Genomic DNA, 22,958 nt, shown 5'->3' with positions numbered 1-22,958 from the left:
GATGCTGTAGGGAGGACATCCCACATCTTTTACTTAGGGAATTAGTGATTAATTTTCCAAATCCCTGGATAACTTGTTGAATAGAAAAATAATAATATTTAGATATCTGCACTTGGGAATGGTTAATTAAATTTCCATGCAGATGACATTGGAAATGTAGAAGATATTTTGTTTACATCCTTAGAGGTTATTGATATAGAGATAGCAAGCTGTCTCTGTTTTAGTACAGTAGTTAAAATAGCAAATAATTTATAAAAAAAAATTGAAGCACCCATTAGAGATTTTAATACTCTCCTAATAAAGAAATACTTAAGTGAGATACTTTATCATTATGGAATCACACTTATATAATAGGCTATTAGAAAAACAATAACCCTTCACATTTAAAATTCACCTATCAAAATGAATGCCACTTTAGTGAAATTTGTGAATATTTGTTCACTAAAGTGAAATACTTTAGGGGAAATATCTCACTTCAGTGTAATTGGTAAACACGGCTCAACCTCATGGATTCTTTTTGTATTGTATTGTTTGCATGTTAAATAAATAAAATCAAGTCAAAACACCATTTTCTTTTATATATATGCATATATACCATTTTGATTTGTTCTGCCATTTCAAATTAGCATGGAATCTTAGCTTCATTCATTTATGGTATTTGCAACAGATATCAAATTATCCAGAGGAAAATGGCCTTCAGTCGTTTCCCATGACATTTTCCGAATGATTTATTAAACACCCCTCCCGTGACATGAAATACTGTGAATCATATCCCAGCAAGATAAAAGTGACATGTCGTCTGGGAAAAGCTGGGTTATCTGTGGATGTGCTTTATCATTTAATGACATTTTGAATCATTTGAATGCTTCAGAAGAAACGCAAAGCACTTACAGTACATTCATTACACTTAATAAAGTGGGCTTACAGCTTATCAAAACATTGGGTAAATAATAAATTGAAAGGAATAATTAGATTTACATTCCGTAATGTATCAACACTATGCTAAAATATTTCATTATCGAGTTTAAGGAGTAACAAAGTAGTGGATGTGTAGCTTGGTGGTAACATGCTTGCCTTCCCGTCCCAAGGTCCAGGGTTTAATCCTCAGACAGGGACGGGGTTTTAACTTACAACTATTTCTTTACCAATCTCTAAGCCTGACATAATACTTTTGTATATTGTTTATCCATCATGTAATTGGCAAATTACTTGGTGTTGGATGTGCATGAAACAAAGTTGAAATAAGTAATTAATCTTTTGTATTAATATCAAAGTACTATAAAAAGAACCCTCAAATTTTGTAAAAATATTAGTCTATTATAATATTACAATGATTATTTATCATTACTTTTTGTTTGTTTACAGATTATTGTGAATATGATCAAAGTATTAAATACCATGGAGATATGTGGAATGTAACAGCATGTCAATATTGTATATGTAGTCGCGGAACTGTCAACTGTTATAAGACAGACTGTGATCGTATAACATGTAGACAGGTATGCTAATTTGAATGTCTATTTGTATTATCATACAGGTGTAAGCCCACCCTGTAATCATTAATTTACTATAAATAAACTTGTTTGCATTATGTATGGCCAATTGCACACTGATTACTTTTAGTATAGTAATGGACTATACTGACTCTCCTATTATAAGATTCTCTCAAAACTCTCTCCAAATTCCTTAAAATCACATTCAGAATACCAGCATTCCTGGAAACCCAGACATATTTAGGCCAGCCCATAAATACATGTCTGTTTGATCATATTTACATATTTTATTTGATAGGGTCAAGTATTAAAACACCAAGCTGGACGTTGCTGTCCAGAATGTAGTGAACCTGACGGAGTCTGCTTCTTTGATGGTGTCACTTATACTGTGAGTATATTACAATGCAAATACCAGAATGTATGAGTTTAAATGTTAAAATGTTAAAAGTTAAGTTTTATCATATTGGTCATTTATCACGCAGAATGAAGATGTCTGGCAGTTCGATGACTGTAACATCTGTAGATGTGTGAATGGTGAAGTCCTTTGTTACCTACCTGACTGTCCCCCATGTGAACTAGGGACTGTTCCTGTCTTGGTGCCTGGGGAATGTTGCCATCGGTGTGAAGCTAGTGAGTGTCTTGCTTACAATTAACACGTTTATTGATAGATGACAGCCGTGATAATCAACACCTTAGAAAATCTTGGGATAATAATTCTATTTTCTTCTTTAAATTCACATTGTGTAAAAATTGACTTTCCTACATTTTGAGTACTGATTTTGATATTTACTTATTCTAGTCTTTATTGGGAAAATAAAGATCTCTGCAATACAAAGAAGACAAGAGCAATATAACCCCTTAGAAATAAGTCTTGAAACCTGAAAAGATTTTCAATCTCTGTCTTCTTTTTTCAGTTCAATGTGATGTAGACTGTATCAACTGTAACAGCTTTGGATGTACGTCCTGCAGAGATTCAACAAAAGTCATCCAAAATGGCCACTGCGTTGATCGTTGTGGTCGTGGATTTTACTCATCTACACAAAACACTTGTCTACGTACGTCATTATTATTGTGTATTGTTTGAATGTTTTATTTATGTATGGGGAATTCAAATTGAGTTCTTGAGTTCTTCTTCTAAAGAGTAAGATTTTAATACCTATAATGCCAATTCCAATGTAATACACTGTGTTACTGTTGTTATTTAAATTTCTGTATTAACCAATGATGATTTTTTTGTCCCCAATAGCCTGTCATAGTTCATGTGCAGAATGTTCAGCTGGCACTGAATTTCACTGCATGGCATGTGAGACTGGATTAGTATTTAAGTGGGGACAGTGTCTTTCTACATGTGGGCCTGGTTTTTATCAGCTTGATGGAGAATGTGGAGGTATGTATTTGGAGTTTCATTCAGTGAATTTTAATTCCATTTTTTTTGTTTTTGAGACTTATTATTCGGACTATGACAGAGGCCATCATCGTTATCGATGTGAGAGTCGAAGAAGACATGTACAAACGATTGATAGAATGTCATATCTACATTTTAATTTCTTGATTTTTTTGTTGAACAAATACAATTACTTATTTTGTGATCCTTTCTCATTAAATCAACAATCACAAACAGATCCCCTGTTAGTGACAAATTAGATTTTATTTGTGAAGTTTTATATACAGAATTTTATTTTGTAATTTTTTCTATTGCTCTATTTGTATCTATATGAAGCTGGTCAAATTCATGATGAAATAAAAAATATTTTGTAAAATAAAAAAATAAATCTGGAAGATCAACAAAAGTATTTTACTATATTCATGAATACTATCCTTATAATTTTACTATCATAGTATTATTAAATCTTTCTTTCAGAGTGTTTTCAAGACTGCTTTGAGTGCACTGGTCCAACAAAAGGTGACTGTGTAGCTTGCAGTGACTCTGCGTATTTATCAAGAAGAGAGAAGTGTGTTACTGAATGCAGTGATGGTTACTATTTGTCTGGCGTACTTTGTATGCGTAAGTTGCACAAAATGCTTTATTCATTCTCTCCTACATCTGCAATATATGTACAGTACAACTCTCCCCCTCTTGAGGTCAAAAGGTCCTAATTTATTTTTAGAGATTAAAACAGAAAAGAGAAAACCAAAATTATTAAGCCACTCTAAGGGTTTCTGGTATTGGAAAAGTTGACTGTATATAATTTAATATTTAATTAATATTTTGTGCCTAGCTTATCGAATATACCGACACATAGCCCTTTTCTCATTAAGTGGAGGACAAATACAAAAAAAAATTAGATATTGCAACATGCTGTAACTTTGAGATTCAAATGCCCATTTTCTACCCAGGATAAGGACAGTGTGAAACTAGTATAAAAACAAATATTTTGTTAGATGTATACACACACACACGTCCTAACCCATAGAAAAAAAAAGATTTAAGTAGACTTAAGTAGAAATAGCTCTATGTTTAGTAGCCCTAATAGTTTTTTTAGTAGACCTTTTTAACTCGTCTACTAAAAGGATTTTAACTCAATATAGTGTACACTAGTAGATCTTGGAACAATTAACCACACACCAATATACTACTGAAATATATGGATTACAGTGCCGTGCCTTAAACCACTCGGCCATCTATAATCTATATAATAGCTTGATGATGATGATTATTATTACCCTTGATTGATAAGTCATACATTAACAATTATTTCTTTCTAAAACCATTGTTGAGATATATTTCTTTGTTGTTATATTGTTGGCTTGTAAACATACTGTAGCATTAATCTGATAAATATTTATAGAATGTGATGCGTCTTGCTCAACCTGTTACCATAACAATCCTCGTTGCCGTACATGTCCTGATGGATACCGCCTCCAAGGCGACATATGTGTGAAGACGTGCAGCGTAAGGTTCTACGATGCTGGCGATCTTCGATGTGAATGTACGTATAGTTGCCCCATAAACCAGTGACATCATCAACAAAACTGTCATATCCAGAATAATTTTTTTCCCAAATATTCTTCATGAATTTTGATAACAGTGCCTACCTTAAACACTTTCTTTGTCAAATACAAAAAATAAAACAAACAAAAGCTTTTTTGACATGAAATATTAAAACTAAACTCACATTGTTTCCGTAATGAAATTACATAAAATATTAGATAATTTAATAATAATTATTATTTAAATCGATTTTCCTTGCCTTGGGCAAGATGACTAATACACTCTTCTATTCAACAAAATTGTCTGGTTTATTTTTAAAACATTTACCTTTGAATCAAAGGTGATCTTTGTTAAATTGATTCCATCCAGATTTTTGCACCTTTTCCGGTGCATATGATTGAAAGTAGCAAGACTGATAAGTGTCATTTGTTAATCCCTATCAGTTGTGCTCAATTTTATTGCAATCCTGCCTTAATATAGAACTTCCTCATCTCATTATGCATGGCGATCAAAGCCACCCACCTGTTGTGATTAAACTTTATATATTGGACATGATAGTAGGTAATGTCACATTGTTTTATGACTACAATATTTAATAAAATGTCTTTTTTAATACAGTACTCGACATTATAATATAATAATTCTCCTTTTTTTAAATAAAACTAAATTTAAAAAATATGATGTAAATCAGATGAAAACATTAAAATCTTAAAATGAAAAATAAATGCAAAGTATATTGTAGATAATTTTTTGGCAAGCATTTCTAACTTTCTTATTGAATATTGTGCTTTTTTATGTGTTTCTTAACATAAAGTTTCTCAAGAGACATTTCTCATGGGAACACATCATTTTTTGTTCCAGAAGTGATTAATTGTCAGTTTGTAGTCATCAATAATCCATCACTTCAGGCCCCCTTCCGTCATAATCCTTTACCCTATGCCTCCTTCCGTAATAATACCTCTAGACTATTAAAGCCCCTCCCATCTCCAGGTCCCTTCCTTGTTTAATTCCCTCTTGGGGCCTCCTTCTTATCTTTTCTCTGTCACACATCTTCACAAATTTATCTTTAAATATATTTAATGATTTGATCAGTAATCAAAAAAAATTTTAGCCAATTAATTTAAGTAGTTCTGTTTTATATTGAGGTGACCATCCTGTTGTTTACATCTGATTCTTCTAGGCTAGAATTGTATGAAAAACATACCATGCCATCATTGTATGTACACTTGGCAACGGCACTAAATGTCCAGGGCTTGTAAATCTATTAAGATTACATTGAAAAAACATTAACCACATAATATTATTAGGTTGATCCTATTGACAAATAGTTGTTTCGACCCAGTTTATTAGTGTTTTTTTAGATCTCTTAATAGGTTGTACTATACATAAACATTTAAAGCCATTTTAAACATTTCTTTTTGATAAGCAATTATTAAAATGATATTCTACTGTTTGAACCACTGCCAATGTGAACACAACTATTTCAAGGCATGTATGTCAGTTATTATGGATGTTATTAATTTCTATTATTATATATATTTCTTAGCGTGTCATCCTAGTTGTCTGTATTGTCGTGGACCCGATGCTGACCAGTGTAGAGGCTGTGAAGCTCCTTTAGTGCTCCTAAATAACCGATGTGCGGCTAACTGTTCCTATGGTAGCTACGAAGACCAAGGGGCTTGCAATGGTAAGTGGGTTGAGATCATGTATGAAGCTCTGTCTACACTATTAAACTTTATGACAAAAAAATGTGTTGTGCCCATATATGGACATGATGATGTCATATCACTACCATATTTGGGGATATCACTACCATATTTGGGCACATCACACACTTTTTTATCATCAAACTAGCTTGATAGTGTAGACAGAGTTTTACACACATCAAGTCTTCACTTTAAGATTGTTAAACTATAGTATTTTTAGGTTTCTATTTTAGTACAGTATAACTTTGGAAATTAACAAAGTGACCCCTTATAAAAGTATCCCCTGAATAGGAGTTTGTCCTAGTGTTAAAATATACATTTCCCCTCATTCATTTCACAGGAAAGTGTCTCATTATAGGGTCCCATGGGAATGGGTATTCTGTAGTTTAACCATTTCAAGCTCGACCCTGATTGAAACATTGCTTTTTTATAGATATATTTGAAATTAAACATGTTTTGATATCAATATTTTGAGGTCAAGTCATTCCTTCTTAATTATCTCCTGTTTTTATTGGATTAATGTTTCCTTCATTATTAGTCCTTTTTAATCATTTGATAGACATTTATAATACTTGTTGATTTTATGCCTTCCCATTGACCAGCCTTTCAACCTCCTCTGTCTATCACTTAAACTCTTTTTTTTTCTTGTCATGTCTACAATATGTTTAAACATTTTTACAGTAACTGTATGACAGAAAAGTGTGTGCCATTGACTAGCTATAAACTGACTTTTTTAGTAAAGCTCTGTCTACAATCAAACTAGTTTAACAAAATAATTGTGATGTGCCCAAATATGGTGGTGATATATGTCTAAATATGATAGTGTTATGACATTATCATGTCCATGTATGGGGACATCACATTTTTTTGTCACATGATAAAGTTTGAGTGTAGACAGAGCTTTATGGGCCAACCTTACCACAATAACTTAGCAACTCAGTAACTTTCCCTGACTGCCCAGTAAAAAATTATGGAGATAGTTTTATCTAAACTCAAAAATCCGGTGCCAACACTGACACTCAATGTAACTTATTTATTTACATACTGTACACAAGAATCCTTATTTTTATCATGACTCTTTATTTTTATCATGACTCTAATAAACTCACTAAGCTAAGAAAGTCCATGTGCAGACATTTGGTAAGGTTTCTCTTCCTGTGGCCTCTACAAAGATTTCTAAAATAAGTCCAGTACAATGTAATTATTTTGCTGTTGATTGTTTTCATTTGTTAGAATAAACATAATTATAATGGGTTTTTATACTTAATATCACAGGGAAGAATGTCACTCTACCCTGTCTATATCATTTAATAATCATTCAAATCATTCTTGAAAATAAGCCAACATTGTTGTTTATTCACATACTCCGCTAATTTGTCAGTTTCATGATGTAAGATTTCATAGGTACAAGTCATATTTGTGAAAAATTGTGAAACTTATTTTGATATTTTATTATTCTAGCTTGTCACCGTTCTTGCCGTACCTGTTTAGGTCTAGGGCCAGACAAGTGTACATCTTGTAAATCAGTGAGTGGACTTCTCCAATCCTTGCCACCAAATGATGGCATCATGGGAGCCTGTGTAGATAGCTGTCGAAACAACTATTTCCCAACTCCTAGCGGTATATGTTATCGTGAGTAATACTTTTTTTTAATCAAATTAATAAAATAGTTTTCTTTGATTGGTTCAAAGTTTTATGGTTTCATTTGTTGAGTTGTTCATAGTAGAGTAGAAATGTTTACTAAATAGCATGTTTACTGCCCTCTATCTAGCATGAAATACTAAAAAAAAATTGAACTCTAACGAGTGTAATCTGGTTGAAAGTTAGTTGTGCAGTATTGATTTTATTAGTAGGTTCTGACTCAGTCTTTTTAAAATACATTTCAATTTTAAATGTTTCCCATCCCCCCCCCCCCACCCAACAAACAAAATATATCAAAACATATAGTATTATAAATATATACAAATAAAAGTACAATCCTTGAAACTATCTCACACAAATTACAGATACAGATAAACTTTATTCCATCCTTCATAGGAAATTTTTGTTTTGTTTTTTTTTTTAAATAATTCATTTTCATCATTCATTTATTTGTTTTCAATATGCACAAATAATGGTGTCTTTGTTTTTCTAGAGTTTGACTATTTTCTTTCTTGTTTCATTTAGCTTGTCATTCGTCTTGCTTAACCTGCACCGGTGGCACTCCAAGTGACTGTACCAGTTGTAGGTCTCCATTAGTATTACAGAACGGTATCTGTGCTCGTTCCTGTAATACTAGACAGTTTGAAGATTCTGGCATATGTTTTGGTAAGTTTAAGACAAACTTTATCAACCATGTATGCAATCATGCTTCAGTAGCTGTATTCACCCATGAGATGTGAGATGTTTCCATTAAATACTAAAGTATTTTACTTAAATTCATAAATATTTTATGATTTCACATCATTCACTTAGATTGGGAATTTTTGTTTTTTTATTTTCTTCTTTTCTTAGCAAAAGTGTGAATGAACCCACAGGGATATATTTTAATTATGTATTTATTTGTTTTTATTATTATTATTCATTTCTTTTTCAGTATTAGACAAAGAAAAAAATGCTTAGTATTAAAAAACAAAATTATATTTAAGTGTACCTTTGGGATTTTATGGAAAGTAAAATTTAATTAAAAACAATCTAAACTTTAATGAAGTTGATAAATTAAACAGTAAACACATGAAATCTCTTAATTTGATTGGTTATTGTTAAAATGCAAACTAAATCGTATCAAACACTCTGCTTCTCACTCTCTGATTGGCTTGAATATTGTTGGCATACAATTTAAATATGAATTAAGATAACAGTTATTTCGACAGGTATTTCCAGGAAATTCATCACAACAAATTAATGAATGCATTATTTTTATATATAAACATACTCTGCTTGTGATTGGTTGATATATAGTTCTCAATTTACATGGAAACAGTAAATTAGGTCATACTTTTCTAGGAAATATATGACAACAAATTGATAAACACAGTATTTTATAAATGTAATATACTCTGCTTCCCATATTCTGATTGGCTACTATATACTATATATTTTTTATATAGTTATTTTCAAGATATACTGTACTATAGATATAAACATACTGTGCTTTCTATTATCCTATTGGCTACTATTTAGTCCTAAATCTGATAGAAAACTGTGTATAATGCTAAAGCCTTGTCAACACTATCAAACTTTATGTGTCAAAAAAGTTTGATGTGCCCATATATGGTAGTGCTATGCTTAAATATGGTAGTGATATGACATCATCATGTCCATACATAAAGCACATAGCAAAACGATTCCTACCATTCGTATACCATATGAGGGTAAATACTTTTGTTTCAGTAAAAATGTTTTGTATGATTTTAATTGATGAATAAATATACCTAGGCTGGAATGATAAAAGTAATATAGACAGGTATTTCCCGGAAATGCATTTTAGATAATTGTTTTGAACAACGTACCTGTTACAGGTGTACCCTTATAAATGAAAATGAAACTTTTGTGAAAATTAATTCATTATTAAAATGTTTTTGGATGGAGGTCAAAGGAAATTTGTATTTACCTGTACATTAAGATAGATGCTAATTACTATAGCTAGGTACAAATATGGTTGTTATTTGCAGATTGGGTTAAGTTTAGAAAATATATGTGATGTCAAAGGCTTTTTCCGAACCAAATTGGACTTTTTGTTGCAGTTTTTTTTGCATGAATAAAATTGTATAAAATTAAATTTTAATCATGATAATTAAGAATTAATAAACTCTTTGTAAAAAAACTTACATTTGTGATGATGTTTACCGTTATATTCATAAAATGATGAGGGAAAAAATGTGGGTAATACTCAAAAATATTCTCAATATTAAAATTTGTATAAAAGTATAAAACCAATGGTAATTATATATAAAAAAGGATGCAATTGACACCAGAAATACTATACAGGAACATTATAAAAGTTTAGCTTAAAAAAGTAAAATTTAAAAAAACCACCTATGACCTATAAGGACCAATAAGAATAACAGACATATAAAACCATGTTCGTATACTTATTATACACATTGTATTATACTAGATTAGTTTGCATGTTTTGGGAAAAGCATTATTAGTTGTTAAGGGTCTAGGTCATCTCCTTGCGGAATAGACATCCATGTGAAAATGCTAATGAAATTAAACACTTATAATGTAGTACATCATTTTGAAATTAGTTCAAATATGTTCCAACAATGATGAAGCATATTATATTGCAGTACATCGATTTAAAATATTGAAAAAACATTTTACTTGGTATTAATTATTCAAGGGTAACTTCTATTAAGGGGACACTGTGAAGCAAATGGATGCAAATCCTTTTTCTGGGTGAAAATGGATAGATGAAACAAAATATGTAACTCTCCAGAACCAGCCCTACCATGGTTGAGGCTGAGCTGAGAAAATTTTGAAAAATAGAGCTGCAGGTCTTCATAAATTGTGGACCCTTTTGCCTTTTCACTTTTGTCCCCTTGATAGGAGTTTGTTGTAACCAAACTAAATCTAACAGCTATATCATCAGTTGCCATTATCAATGGCAGTTGTCTCTGGACATCAGAACAATGGGAAGCATTTGGGATGGCCTAGCACCTTACAACCTTAAGCTCTGTCTACACTATCAAACTAGTTTGACAAAAAAAGTGCCCTAATATGGTAGTGATATGCTCAAATATGGTAGTAATATGACATCATCATGTCTATATATGGGCACATTTTTTGTCACATAAAGTTTGATAGTTTAGACAGAGCTTAACACACATATTGTGTCTTTCATCATTTCAATCTAGAATCCATCAAAACTGTGTCGGGGAATCAACTGAGCAACCATGTCCGAAAGTCCACACATGAGCACAATGAATTAACATGACATAACTAGTAACACATCGAAAATGCTTTTCTTTCAGATTGCCATGCTAGTTGTGATACCTGTAGTGGGGCAGGTACTGGTGACTGTCAATCGTGTGGAGCTAATAGCCCACAAGGAGGCCAGTGTTTTGATGGATGTGCTAGTACACAGTATCTGGATATGTTTGATAGTTGTCAAGGTAATGCAATTTGGAATAAACAACATGAAAACAATCAGTGTAACCTTTTTTTTTGTAGGTAGCGAGAAGGATGTTCACCTTCAGAAGACTATCAAAACATTTTTCTGTTCTTTAATTTTGTTTAAAGTTATGCATGACAGCAAATGTTTAGCATAAGTAATATTGGTATTTTATACATAGACCTGTTCTGTTTGTTTTTTAGAAAAAAATTGTGTCAATATCTTAATCAAAGATCTTAATAATCTGTCTTATAAAATATTTATTCAATTTATAGTACATTCGACCATTAATTAAAGCTCTGTCTACACTAAATTAGTTTGACAAAAATAGTGTGATGTGCCCAAATATGGTAGTGATATACCCAAATATGGTAGTGATATGACATCATCATGTCCATATATGGGCACATCACATTTTTGTCACATAAAGTTTGATAGTGTAGACAGAGCTTAAGAAATGAATGTTTTTTTTTGTTTTACATTATGATTTGTATCATCATCTTGCTTTTTTTTCAGATTGTTCATCATCTTGTGGCACATGTTATGGCTTACCAGGGCTTGAAGACAGTGTCTGTGATCAGTGCATTGATGATAGCTTCTTTACACTGGGTGACAGTTGTGTACAGGACTGTGGTGATGGTTATTATAATAGTCAGTCAAGGTCATGCAAAGGTATATAGAGAGTTTGTATTTTTGCTACTGCACACATCCATACACATGGAGGGTATCTTTCCAAGTAGTTTCATCATATTCCTCTCAACACAAGTCAAGTGACTGTATCCAAAACAAAACAAACTTGCTTTAGTATCCAAACTGATTAGTATATTTTGTGCCTAACTTACCTGGATAATCAAACAATAACATAATCTCCTTAAAGAGTAGAAAGTGGAAAATGTAAAACACCCCTCTTTATAAATGGTAAAGTTGCTTCATATATATAGGTATGGAATTTGAAACTAGAAAAGAGCAGAATAAACTATTATATTATTATAAAACTAATTATAGTTATGTAAATAGGAGAGCATAATATTTTATGGTTGCCATGACTTTTATTTTTGATCTTTGCCCTGATATTTGTTTATTTTATTACCTCCGCCAAGGAGGTTATGTTTTCACCCCTGTATGTTTGTGTGTGTGTGTGTTTGTGTGTGTGTCTGTGAACAGCCTGGAGGCCACAGTTTTTATCCGATTCTCACCAAATTTGGCAACAATGATCTATGACCAAAAAGCTCGGACGAGTTCGAATTTGAGGGGAAAAGGTCATAGGTCAAGGTCACAACTAACAAAAAACTATTTTACTGCCTAGATTATCCGATTCTCACCAAACTTAGCCACAATGATCAATGACACATCATATAATTGTGGTTACATTTTGAAGGGTCAGGGTCAAAGATCAAGGTCCACAAAAAACAAAAACAAAAAGAAATAAAAAAATAATAAAAAAAAAACCTCAGTGGGACTTGAACCAGCGATCTCAACTGTGAGAGGCTGGATACATAACCATTACACCACACTGTCATCCACAACTTTGTAGTGTGCAGTTAGCATATTTACACTTACAACTAATAAAAACAATTTAAAAAAAAATATTCAGTGGGCATTTTATGTAGGGGAATTTTACAGTAGGCGGAGGTTTGTACTCTCGGAGTACCCTCTAGTTATTATTATTATTTATTTTTTTTTTTTTTCAGAATGCTACCCAACATGTCTGACATGTGATCGTGATGGAATAAAAGGTTGTCTGTCATGCAAGAGTGGTTTTGTTCTCGCACATGATGGGATGTGTACATTAGAATGTCACCGTGGATTCTACAACAACAATGGAGTTTGCACTGGTAAATTATGAGAGAAAAAAAACTGAAATGTTATATAAAGTAGTAATATCTCAAAGAAAATTGTTTAGATCACTTCCATATTGATATCACATCAATTCCAGTCAAATCTTTAAATATTCTGGAACATTCTATAGGGACTGAATGCAACAAGATCTGCTAAAGCAATAGGACTTAAAAGGTTATGAATCTACAGTTTAGGAAGGGCACTTGGGACTGAACGTTTAGCAGACAATATCCGTATACACATATTAAGCCAAACCTGGATGTTTGATAGGTGATACATGTTGTGAATATGTTTATTGATAAGCAGCATTATAAAGTATTGATGCGATTGCATTAAATAAAATTGATGCAAGATGAAGCTTCACCAGCATTTCTTTTGCTATTATTTAATTAATTATTTTTACTGATACCGATTGTGAGTGTCGTCTTTGTAGAATGTTCATTAACATTTTATCAGTATGAAATTAAATGAATGAATGTGAGAACTGCATTTATAATTTACTGGCAATGTACAGTTGACTTATTAGTCTTTAGCAGCATATACATACCCATACCAATGAGGTTAATTTTAATACCTATAATGATGATATAACTGATATATTTTTAATTGTTGTTGTTGTTTATTAATTTTCCACAAATAACACATAATATATACAGTAATAATTATTCATCATTTATTTATAATTGTGGATGGTGGTCAAAATAAGTCTAGAAATAAACTTTAAGCAGAGACCACCATTAACAAAATAGAAAAAACATTACGATGAGATTACTGTACATTAAATGTATAAAGTGGTTTATAACATATATATCTTCTGTGGCTGTATATGGCATGATTCAGATAACATATATGATTTGTTTCTACCAACAGCTTGTGATGCAAGTTGTCTGTTTTGTATCAGTGAGTCAACATGCCTTGAGTGTTTGGATCCATCAGCAGCTCTTTCATATGGTGAATGTGTCTCCTCTTGTGCCGACCAGTACTATATTGATCCACGTACCAGAGAATGTAGAGGTAGCTTACTTTCAATTGTTTCGTATCCAGGATTGTATAATACACGGGTGGGGGAGAGGTTCTTCGCCCCCCCCCCCCCCTCTTCCAAAAATGCACTTAATGTATATAATATCTTATCTTATAATATCTGACAGACATAAGCTTTAATTCCTAATATTCATTCATTATCCCTCCAGTAGTTTAAAAAAAAATAGTTATATAGTAGGACAGTTATTTTAATTTTGTTTTAGAATGTGATTGGACATGTAATTCATGTGTGGGCCCGAGACATACCGACTGTCTTTTATGCATGGATGGAATGATCCTGAAAAATGGTCAATGTGTTCCAGATTGTGGTGATGGCTACTATGATGTCAGGAGCAGATGCAGAGGTTAGTAAAATAATGTTCCTTTTTGGTTACCAAGGCTAAAGCTCTGTCTACACTATCAAATTAGTTTTACAAAAAAGTGTGATCTTCCCTAAATGATATGACATCATCTAGGTCCATATATGGATACACATTTTTTTGTCACATAAAATCTGATAGTGTTGTCAGAGCTTTACTCATTTTAACATCCTAGGTATAATGTGTTAAATCAGTTCATTTGAAACTATTCTTTCAATTTTACAGCTTGTCTTGGTGGCTGTAAAAGTTGCGATGTAAAAGGACGTTGCACAAGTTGTTACCCTCCTGAGCTCCTACTCAGAAGTGAATGTGTAGATCGATGTGGCCCAGGTTATTATAGCGACTACTCAACACATAATTGCATAGGTATGATTTTTATTTGTTTTAAAACCCATCATTCTCAATAGTCTAGTCGAGTGGCCAAGCACTACCCTGGTGTGTGGTCCATTTCAACCCCTGTCGTTAATCACTATGCTAAAAAAACAAGTAGACCCATGTCCCAATGAGATGAAAAGAAATTGAAGAATTGTAGTTCAATAAATGTTTGTGTCATGTACTGTATAACTTATATACTGCATAAACATAACGTTATTTGTTAAATATTTATTATAATGTTCTCACAATTTATTCTGTTTTTTTTATTTAGGGTGTCCCAATAACTGTGTGGAATGTAGTACTCCTCAAGAATGTACCCAATGTACTTCTGATTCTTTTTTGAAGCGAGGGCGCTGTGTAGGAGACTGCGGTAGCGGGTTCTTTACTAATACTCTTACAAATACTTGTGAAGGTAAGCTATATACAGTAGCACTCCTTCCTATTAACACCTTATTGGGCCCCAATGGTGTTCCCTTGGGTCAACCGGCTCAGCTACAGTGATTAAGTTCACTTAGGTTGACCCTGGTCTCTCCAATTTCAGTTTTTTTTTGTTATGTATATACTGAAATAGACCAAATAAATAATGAAATGAAATGAAATAATAGTGGTTCTATATAGACAAATTCTTTAATTATGTATATACAGTCAACTCTCGGACCCTCTTGTGCTGGTCTAATATGTCTGCTTTTCCAAAAGTGTTTTAATGACTGTAATTGTTTTTAGTCATCGAAACATAAACGTTAAATACAGGCCAAGCATATAACTAATCAATCTATTTATCAACTACTTATGTTATAATATTGATTATATTATATTTCAGTGAATGTTCAGCCACCTTCTTTATACATCAACGGCTCGGTCATCACCACAATTGGTGGTTCCACTCCACTGGATACAAGTTTCTTCAGTGCAATAGATCCAGATACTGCATTTGTTGACTTACTGTTCTATTTAGTGCGAACACCGACCAATGGTCATCTCATTCGTATTAACAAAGGAATAGAACGTACTTTAGTGGATAATGATGTATTCACAGGAGTCGAAGTTCAAAATGGAAATATACGATTTGTTCATGATGCTTCTGGAGAACTTATCGGGGAATTAATGGTCAAAGTGAATGACAGACAGTTTGATTCAAACATTGAGAGCGTGCCCATCACAGCTATTTCTCCCAATCCGCCAATAGTCTTACGAAACGAACCACTTATATTAGAAGAAGGGCAGCAAGCCCGAATAACTAGCACAGACCATATACTCATCCATGACGATGACAATCCAGAAAATGTGAAATTATTTGTTATTGAGCACCCTCATCATGGACGATTGCTTCGAGTGGCTGAAGTTGTCGATGTTCAAGTTTTTACGCTTGAGGAACTACGAACAGGAAGTGTTTACTACAAGCATGATGGGAGTGAAACTCAGTTTGATGTTGCTATGTTTCAAGTTACAGACGGATATAATTTTCGAAATCTTCTATTTAACATTCATATTCTGCCAACGGTAAAATACTTTTTGTAATTTTTAGGCATGTTGCTAGAATACCTTTTTTTCCTACATTGTTAAATAATATCTTTCTGGTTCTAAAATATTTTCATATATCATTACTATTGAATGAGTTTATTTTTTTTACAAAACTTTAAATTAATTTTTTCTATTTGTCACAGTTAAACTCTACAGTCTAAACTATCAAACTTGTTTGACAAAATAAAGTGTTATGTGCCCAACTATGGTAGTGATATGACATCATCATGTCCATAATGAGTGAGCACACATTTTTTGGCACATACAGTGTAGACAGAGCTTTACATTCCCTCACCTGTGTTATTGCCTTTGTTCTTTCATTCTTCATCTTTATATTTGTGTATTATGATTTTTTGTAAAAAAATGAATTCAACCAGAGTTTGTGCTGTGTTTTTGAGCACATGGATTTTGGTTTTAGATTGGAAAAAAATATTTTTAATGCAAACAAATTAAATGTTATTCATATTTTCAGGATAACCAGATACCAATGATTATCACAAATGTACAAGCTGAAGTTAAAGAGGGTCACATGACCCCTATTACAACTAGTCTACTTCGAGCAACAGATAGCGACACCGATGATGATGACCTTATGTTTACCCTTAACCCACCAATGAATAACCCCAAATATGGTAAGCTGACCTTGTTTTTATAATTCACTATAAATATGAAATATTTAAATTCTGCGCATACATAAAGTATGATTCTGAATATGTGAATGAATAGAAAAAAACTATTTTAAAGAAGATATTACCTAAAAAAGAATTGTTATTAGGCTTTTAAAAGATTAGTAACTGTATACAAATTGCGACTATTTATGTATTCAAGCAGTAAATTATTAACTTAATATTAACTTAATAAATCGATGCAAGAATTAAAATAGACACAAACACTTTAAAATGTTTACAAATAGCTTTAAGCATTTAGTTTATTATTATAATTCTTAATGTTATTCTGGTCTGCTTCAACTTAATTCCATGATGGTTTCTGATTGTTTTTCCTTTTGCTTATTGTTGCAACATTATGATTACATCACAAACTCAAAACAAATCCACTTCAAAATAACAATATACTCCTCAAAGCACACAAAACATGTAACCAATAACCTAAATAAATTACTTGCAGGTGAAATTGTTATGGTAGTGGAACGTGTGGAAGGCGATCTACCTGAGGGGTGGGAGACGTTAAATGAGGAACAGATGTATACTGTCCTGTACAACTTTTACCAACAGGACATGAGAGAAGGCCATGTGTATTATCACCACTTAGGGCAAGAGAGCACTTCTGACACCTTCCGGTTTGAAGTAAGAATGAATTATTAAAGAATGTTAATTAACAATCTGTGACAAAATAAAAAGTGTGATGTGACCAAATATAGTAGTGATATGCCCAAATATGGTAGTGATATGACATCATATGTGTTCATGGGCACATAACATTTTATTGTCACATAAAGTTTGATAGTGTAGACAGAGCTTAACTGTTATTTAAAATTGTTTTAAGAACACATACTTATTTTTACTAGTCATAAGAAAACCTTGTTTGTTAGAAGATTGAATATTACATGCTCCCTCTATAGAACTACTTCAACACCTATTTACAAACATTTACAGAGTTTGCTTTAATTTACCATTTCCTTCCATAAAAATTGTTGTTGTAAATTGTATTCAATATTTTTTTCTAGGTTTCTGATGGAGCTAATCCACCAAACATTCTGACAGACCAAACCTTCCAAATCTCTGTATCTGCTGATAATGATGAACCACCAAGACCAAGTGCTGGTGTGCCACAACCATTTAGAATGATGGCAAGTACATTCTGGCTTATTATTGTGGCATTTATCTCTTTTTACCATTAAAAATAGCTGGTTTAACATCAGAAAACACAAATTACAGAAAATGCAAAATATGTTATGTTAGCAATTGCTGTTACCAAGCTAAGTCATACATGGTTTTAAAATATTAACCAAAAACCATATACACTACTTCTATAATATACCTATTTACTTAAAAATGGTAATGAATACGTTAAATCTAACTTTGTTTTCTTTTACTTCTATTTAAATTTTAGGTCCTAGAAGGCACTGTAACACCAATCGATCGTTCCAACTTAGCATTCACCGATCCAGATAGCCCAGATACTCTCCTCATCTATAACATCACAGTGCCATTCGCTCCTGATCAGGGCTCTATAGAAAGCATTGACCAACCAGAGTTCACTATTAGATATTTTACCCAGGCTGACATTAATGCACAGAGGATTGTCTATAGACCACCTAGGAGAGATATAGGTCCAAATACATTGGAGTTTACAATGACTTTTACAGGTATGATAATGTTCTTGTGTCAAGACTATCAAGATATTCTTGTAAAAAGCTTAGAAAAAAGGTGTATCTCTGTGTATCTCCATTGATATCCAGCCACTGATACCAAAAGCATTCAGAATTTTTTCTTGGGATTTATATATAAATGAAGGGTTCGGTGTCTTAAATTGTTTAGTTATATAACTATAAAAATAATCATGTTTTTTAATTATATTTATTTTATTTACAGTATCTGATAGCTTTACTGGTGGCAATACTCTTGCACCTATGCCATTCATTGTGTCTGTAGTACCAAAGAACAATGCTGCTCCAGTATTTCCTGTACCAAATCCAGTACTTAGTGTTAGGATGGGAGAGCATACACCTATTCGCAAGGATCTCATAAGTGTGGAAGATTTGGACACCCCTCTTTCAAACTTGGTGTATTCATTAGTTGTAGCACCGCAACATGGAGATATTGTGAAAAACGGAAGAGTCTATTTACAGGAGGGTAAGTCATTATTCACACAAATGTATTAACTTGAAGCATAAGTGGTTGTCAGTTATTTATGAATATGAATAATGAGGGTATTGTACAACAGTTTTATCAGATGCTTTATGACTAGCATTTCCTTTTACAAATATTATAGGTGATGAATTTACGCATACTGAACTTATAAGTGAATCATTTCACTACAACCATGATGGCACTCCTTCCAATGAAGACAGTTTTGAGATCGCAGTCACTGACGGAGCACATGTCACTCGCATATCCATGCATGTTGCCATCGTGCAAGTGGACAGCATGAGCCCTACTCTTAGCCCTGATGCTAGCTTAGTGTTATTACTGCAGGAAAACTCCTTCGCTGGTGTGACCAGGACAGAGCTTTCATTCGACGATGATGATTCTAATGACATGGAGATTTTCTTCCGTTTGATATCAACGCCACGATATGGAAAACTTCAGAAAAAGAATCGGGCAGGTGGATATGAGGACATACAAGTTGGAATGCGTTTCAGTCAGGCAGATATTAATGCTTATAATATTAGGTGTGTAGTTAATTTTGATTTCAAATATTTGAAATAGTCATCTAACATAGTTTTAAAATGAAGAGCATGATTATATTGACTGTAATACATTGTATTGTCCAAAATTTTTTTTATTTATTTTGTCTTTATACTGGGGTGACCTCTTCTGCTCAATGCTTTCCTTCTCCCAGAGGGCCCAGTGTAGGACAATTATCGGTACACTGGAAGATGATCTCCTACTCTTTACGAATAGTGTACTTTATCGTGCACATGCAATGACCAACAGCTTTATGTTCCTCCATTTAAAGAACAAGGCAATGTTTCAAATCTATGCTGCTCACTTACTAAGCTGATCCTTTACCGTTACATCATACCACTCTCAGTAATATAAAGTCTGGCTTAATTTAAAAGGTTCTGTATACAAAATCAAACAAAATTGTTTTTTTTACACTAGATATAAAGCTGAAGGGGAGATTGGTAACCAAATTGTCAACGACATCTTTTCTTTCAACGTAAGCGATGTGAATAACAATGTCATCAGTAACCAGTTCTTTACTGCCACTATTACACCAGTCAACGACCTCCCACCCTCTGCATCCGTTCATAGTGATATCCTTGTGATTGAGGGAGGTAGAGCACCAATTTCAATCCAAGAGATCACAGCTTCTGATGGCGATACAAGAGTTCCTCAACTGGTTATTGTTCTGGATTCACCACCAACATTTGGGTATATTGAAAGCATCAAACCAGGTAATCAATTAATTCATATTTTCTGTCATAATGTATGTCAGTAATATTTCAGGTAAATCTTGGAAAAATTGAGAAAATGGTGCTTTTTTTATGAACTATCAGTCTATTTTTGAGACCACTGTCTGAATAGACACTACAAATGCCATCATTACCAATAAGGACATCCCTCGAAAAGTAAATGGAATCGTCCAGATGCCATACCAGGCCATATAAATGTCTCTCATGCATGACAACGTATTCCATTAAACTATCTCACTCAAAGACTACTGTTAATGTGTGTTCCTAATTCTTGCTTCTTTCATATACCTTTACAATTTGTGATTTCATTTTTCAAATAATAAACTTCAATTTTGTTGCATATTTTAATTCAAATTACTTTTCATATGTACAGCTCAAGGCTCAGAGAAATCTCAATCAGGAATTCCCATAACATCATTCCCAGTGCAGGACTTGTTGGATAATTCAATTTTTTATGTCCAGAGCATTCATAAAGGCATGGAACCAACAGTTGATGGCTTTTTGTTCTATGTTACTGATGGCGAGAATCGATCACCTTTGTACAGACTCAATATCTCAATTCAGGTACAAGAGACATTTTATACAGTGAAAGACATTTTACACAGATTTGAAAGAATAATACCATATCTAGGTCCTGTGTTCAAATCCTGTCTAATGCCATTATTTGACAACCCACTCCAATTATCATTATACACTATGTGAATTTTTGTCTTTTGTGACGACTTAATTGAAGATTTATTAGGTTAGGGAAAAGAATAAATATATTTACCAAGTTGCTACCATACTTGGGCATAATCCTCACTCCCAAACTTGGCCCAATTATGCGTTCAAATGATGTTGGCTTATACCTATTTGTTATAACATAAAACAAACCTCTTTAAAATCCATAGATTCACTGTAATAAATCTGTATTGTCACAACAGTACAGATATGATTGTTCCTTAAGAACACTTGAGCTCATACAAAAATATGATGTAAAGCCATTTCTTTATGACCAACAAGAATCAATCGTTTCAGTTGGCTCTTCTGTAAGTTATATAAAAATGACAGTACCATTTATTTTTTGTAATTGTTTTTTTACTGAATAGTTGATAAATGATGAGGAACCAGAGATCATCGTTCAACCACTTCAGATTGAGGAAGGTGATAGTGTTACCATCACTAACGCCACACTCTATGCATCCGATATCGACTCTCCCGATGATGAGTTACGTTTTACGGTGATCGCGATACCCGAACATGGCATGTTAAGACGCAAGACTTACGTACAAGATATGATGCATACAGGGAAGATTCTGACGCTGGGAGACTCATTTACATTTGATGTTAGTTTTTTTCTATATACCTTGAATATGATGTTTTGGTATTTAGGTCACATGTAATGTCAATTTATGAATACATATTGCTATTGATCTAACTTGTTTAACTATACACTTTTAAAGTAAGAGGTCCTAATTTTGAAAACCAAATATTAAGAGATCACTACCATATTTAAGCATATCACTCCTATATTTGGGCATGAGATCACACTTTTTTTTGTCAAACTAGTGTTGATAGTGTAGACAGAGCTTAAGAAGCAGATGAGAGATCACTTAAGATATATTAAAGAGAGACTTTACAGGGCTGTTTAATTAAACTATTTTGTTATTATTAGTTTATGTATTTCTGCATAATGTTTTTGTTATTGTTTATGATATATATATATATATCTCTTTTTATTATATATTTGCCTTCAATGTACATTTATACTTACATTTAAACATCTTTGTTTTCATAGGATGTTTTGAGTGAGCTAATCGTATATGTACATGATAGCAGTGAGTTTCAGACAGACGCATTCTCTGTGTCATTGACCGATGGCCTTTTTACTGTGACTTGTGAAGTGACCATTGTAATTGGACTGTTAAATGATGAAACACCTAGACTGACCATTAATCATGGCCTTAGACTTGAAACTGGTAAGCTTAGAATAGGAATAATCAGTTGTGTATTTGGAGGCACAGCGTGCTATCCACAGTATGGAGAAGATGACTAGGCTATTTAAAGACGCATTGCCAGGATTTAGATTTGGAGTAAAACAGTTGTAAACGTTACAGAAACAATTCTCAAGATGTATATAAAATAGTACCATTAAATATCACTTTACCATTTAGTAGAACTAATTAATATTACCACAGATAATAATAATAATATATGTTTTGTTGGTTTGTTTAGGTACATCTGCATTTATCACTAGTGAAATCCTACGAGCTACTGATGTTGATTCAAATGATAAAAAATTACTCTTTACACTCACGAAAGACCCTGAAATGGGTAAGCTGCAGTTTGTCACAAAAGGACTAGTTCAAGACATCAGTAAATATATTATTAAGAACAGCTTCAAGCAGTCTGACATTGATGAAGGTAGGTTTGTTTTATATCTATCTGTTGTTTCTCTCCTTATCTCATAATTATTGTTACATTTGTACTTTTTATCATTGCCTTGACATACAAAA

The 22,958-nt window shown here is 32.7% G+C and overlaps 1 protein-coding gene across 1 annotated transcript in view; it reads left to right on the top strand.

The window, feature by feature from the left end:
* LOC144844472 (extracellular matrix organizing protein FRAS1-like) overlaps positions 1 to 22,958 on the top strand; it is an 81,496-nt gene that overhangs the window by 41,479 nt on the left and 17,059 nt on the right. The window contains exons 10-38 of the mRNA XM_078701409.1: positions 1,366 to 1,499; positions 1,792 to 1,881; positions 1,976 to 2,123; positions 2,408 to 2,548; positions 2,740 to 2,880; positions 3,355 to 3,498; positions 4,283 to 4,423; positions 5,972 to 6,112; positions 7,593 to 7,763; positions 8,298 to 8,438; positions 11,090 to 11,230; positions 11,746 to 11,901; positions 12,921 to 13,064; positions 13,939 to 14,082; positions 14,313 to 14,453; positions 14,694 to 14,834; positions 15,115 to 15,255; positions 15,664 to 16,343; positions 16,837 to 16,996; positions 17,490 to 17,668; positions 18,049 to 18,171; positions 18,435 to 18,690; positions 18,917 to 19,177; positions 19,317 to 19,716; positions 20,150 to 20,445; positions 20,837 to 21,027; positions 21,552 to 21,788; positions 22,241 to 22,421; positions 22,678 to 22,866. Of these exons, the coding sequence (XP_078557535.1) occupies positions 1,366 to 1,499; positions 1,792 to 1,881; positions 1,976 to 2,123; positions 2,408 to 2,548; positions 2,740 to 2,880; positions 3,355 to 3,498; positions 4,283 to 4,423; positions 5,972 to 6,112; positions 7,593 to 7,763; positions 8,298 to 8,438; positions 11,090 to 11,230; positions 11,746 to 11,901; positions 12,921 to 13,064; positions 13,939 to 14,082; positions 14,313 to 14,453; positions 14,694 to 14,834; positions 15,115 to 15,255; positions 15,664 to 16,343; positions 16,837 to 16,996; positions 17,490 to 17,668; positions 18,049 to 18,171; positions 18,435 to 18,690; positions 18,917 to 19,177; positions 19,317 to 19,716; positions 20,150 to 20,445; positions 20,837 to 21,027; positions 21,552 to 21,788; positions 22,241 to 22,421; positions 22,678 to 22,866 (5,553 nt within the window). The remainder of the gene's footprint in view (positions 1 to 1,365; positions 1,500 to 1,791; positions 1,882 to 1,975; positions 2,124 to 2,407; positions 2,549 to 2,739; positions 2,881 to 3,354; positions 3,499 to 4,282; positions 4,424 to 5,971; positions 6,113 to 7,592; positions 7,764 to 8,297; positions 8,439 to 11,089; positions 11,231 to 11,745; positions 11,902 to 12,920; positions 13,065 to 13,938; positions 14,083 to 14,312; positions 14,454 to 14,693; positions 14,835 to 15,114; positions 15,256 to 15,663; positions 16,344 to 16,836; positions 16,997 to 17,489; positions 17,669 to 18,048; positions 18,172 to 18,434; positions 18,691 to 18,916; positions 19,178 to 19,316; positions 19,717 to 20,149; positions 20,446 to 20,836; positions 21,028 to 21,551; positions 21,789 to 22,240; positions 22,422 to 22,677; positions 22,867 to 22,958) is intronic.

This window comes from Antedon bifida, chromosome 6, assembly GCF_963402885.1.
Source record: "Antedon bifida chromosome 6, ecAntBifi1.1, whole genome shotgun sequence".
NCBI classification, from domain to species: Eukaryota; Metazoa; Echinodermata; class Crinoidea; order Comatulida; family Antedonidae; genus Antedon; species Antedon bifida.
The sequence above is the reverse complement of the archived record's forward strand: the minus strand, read 5'-3'. Positions and strand labels throughout refer to the sequence as shown.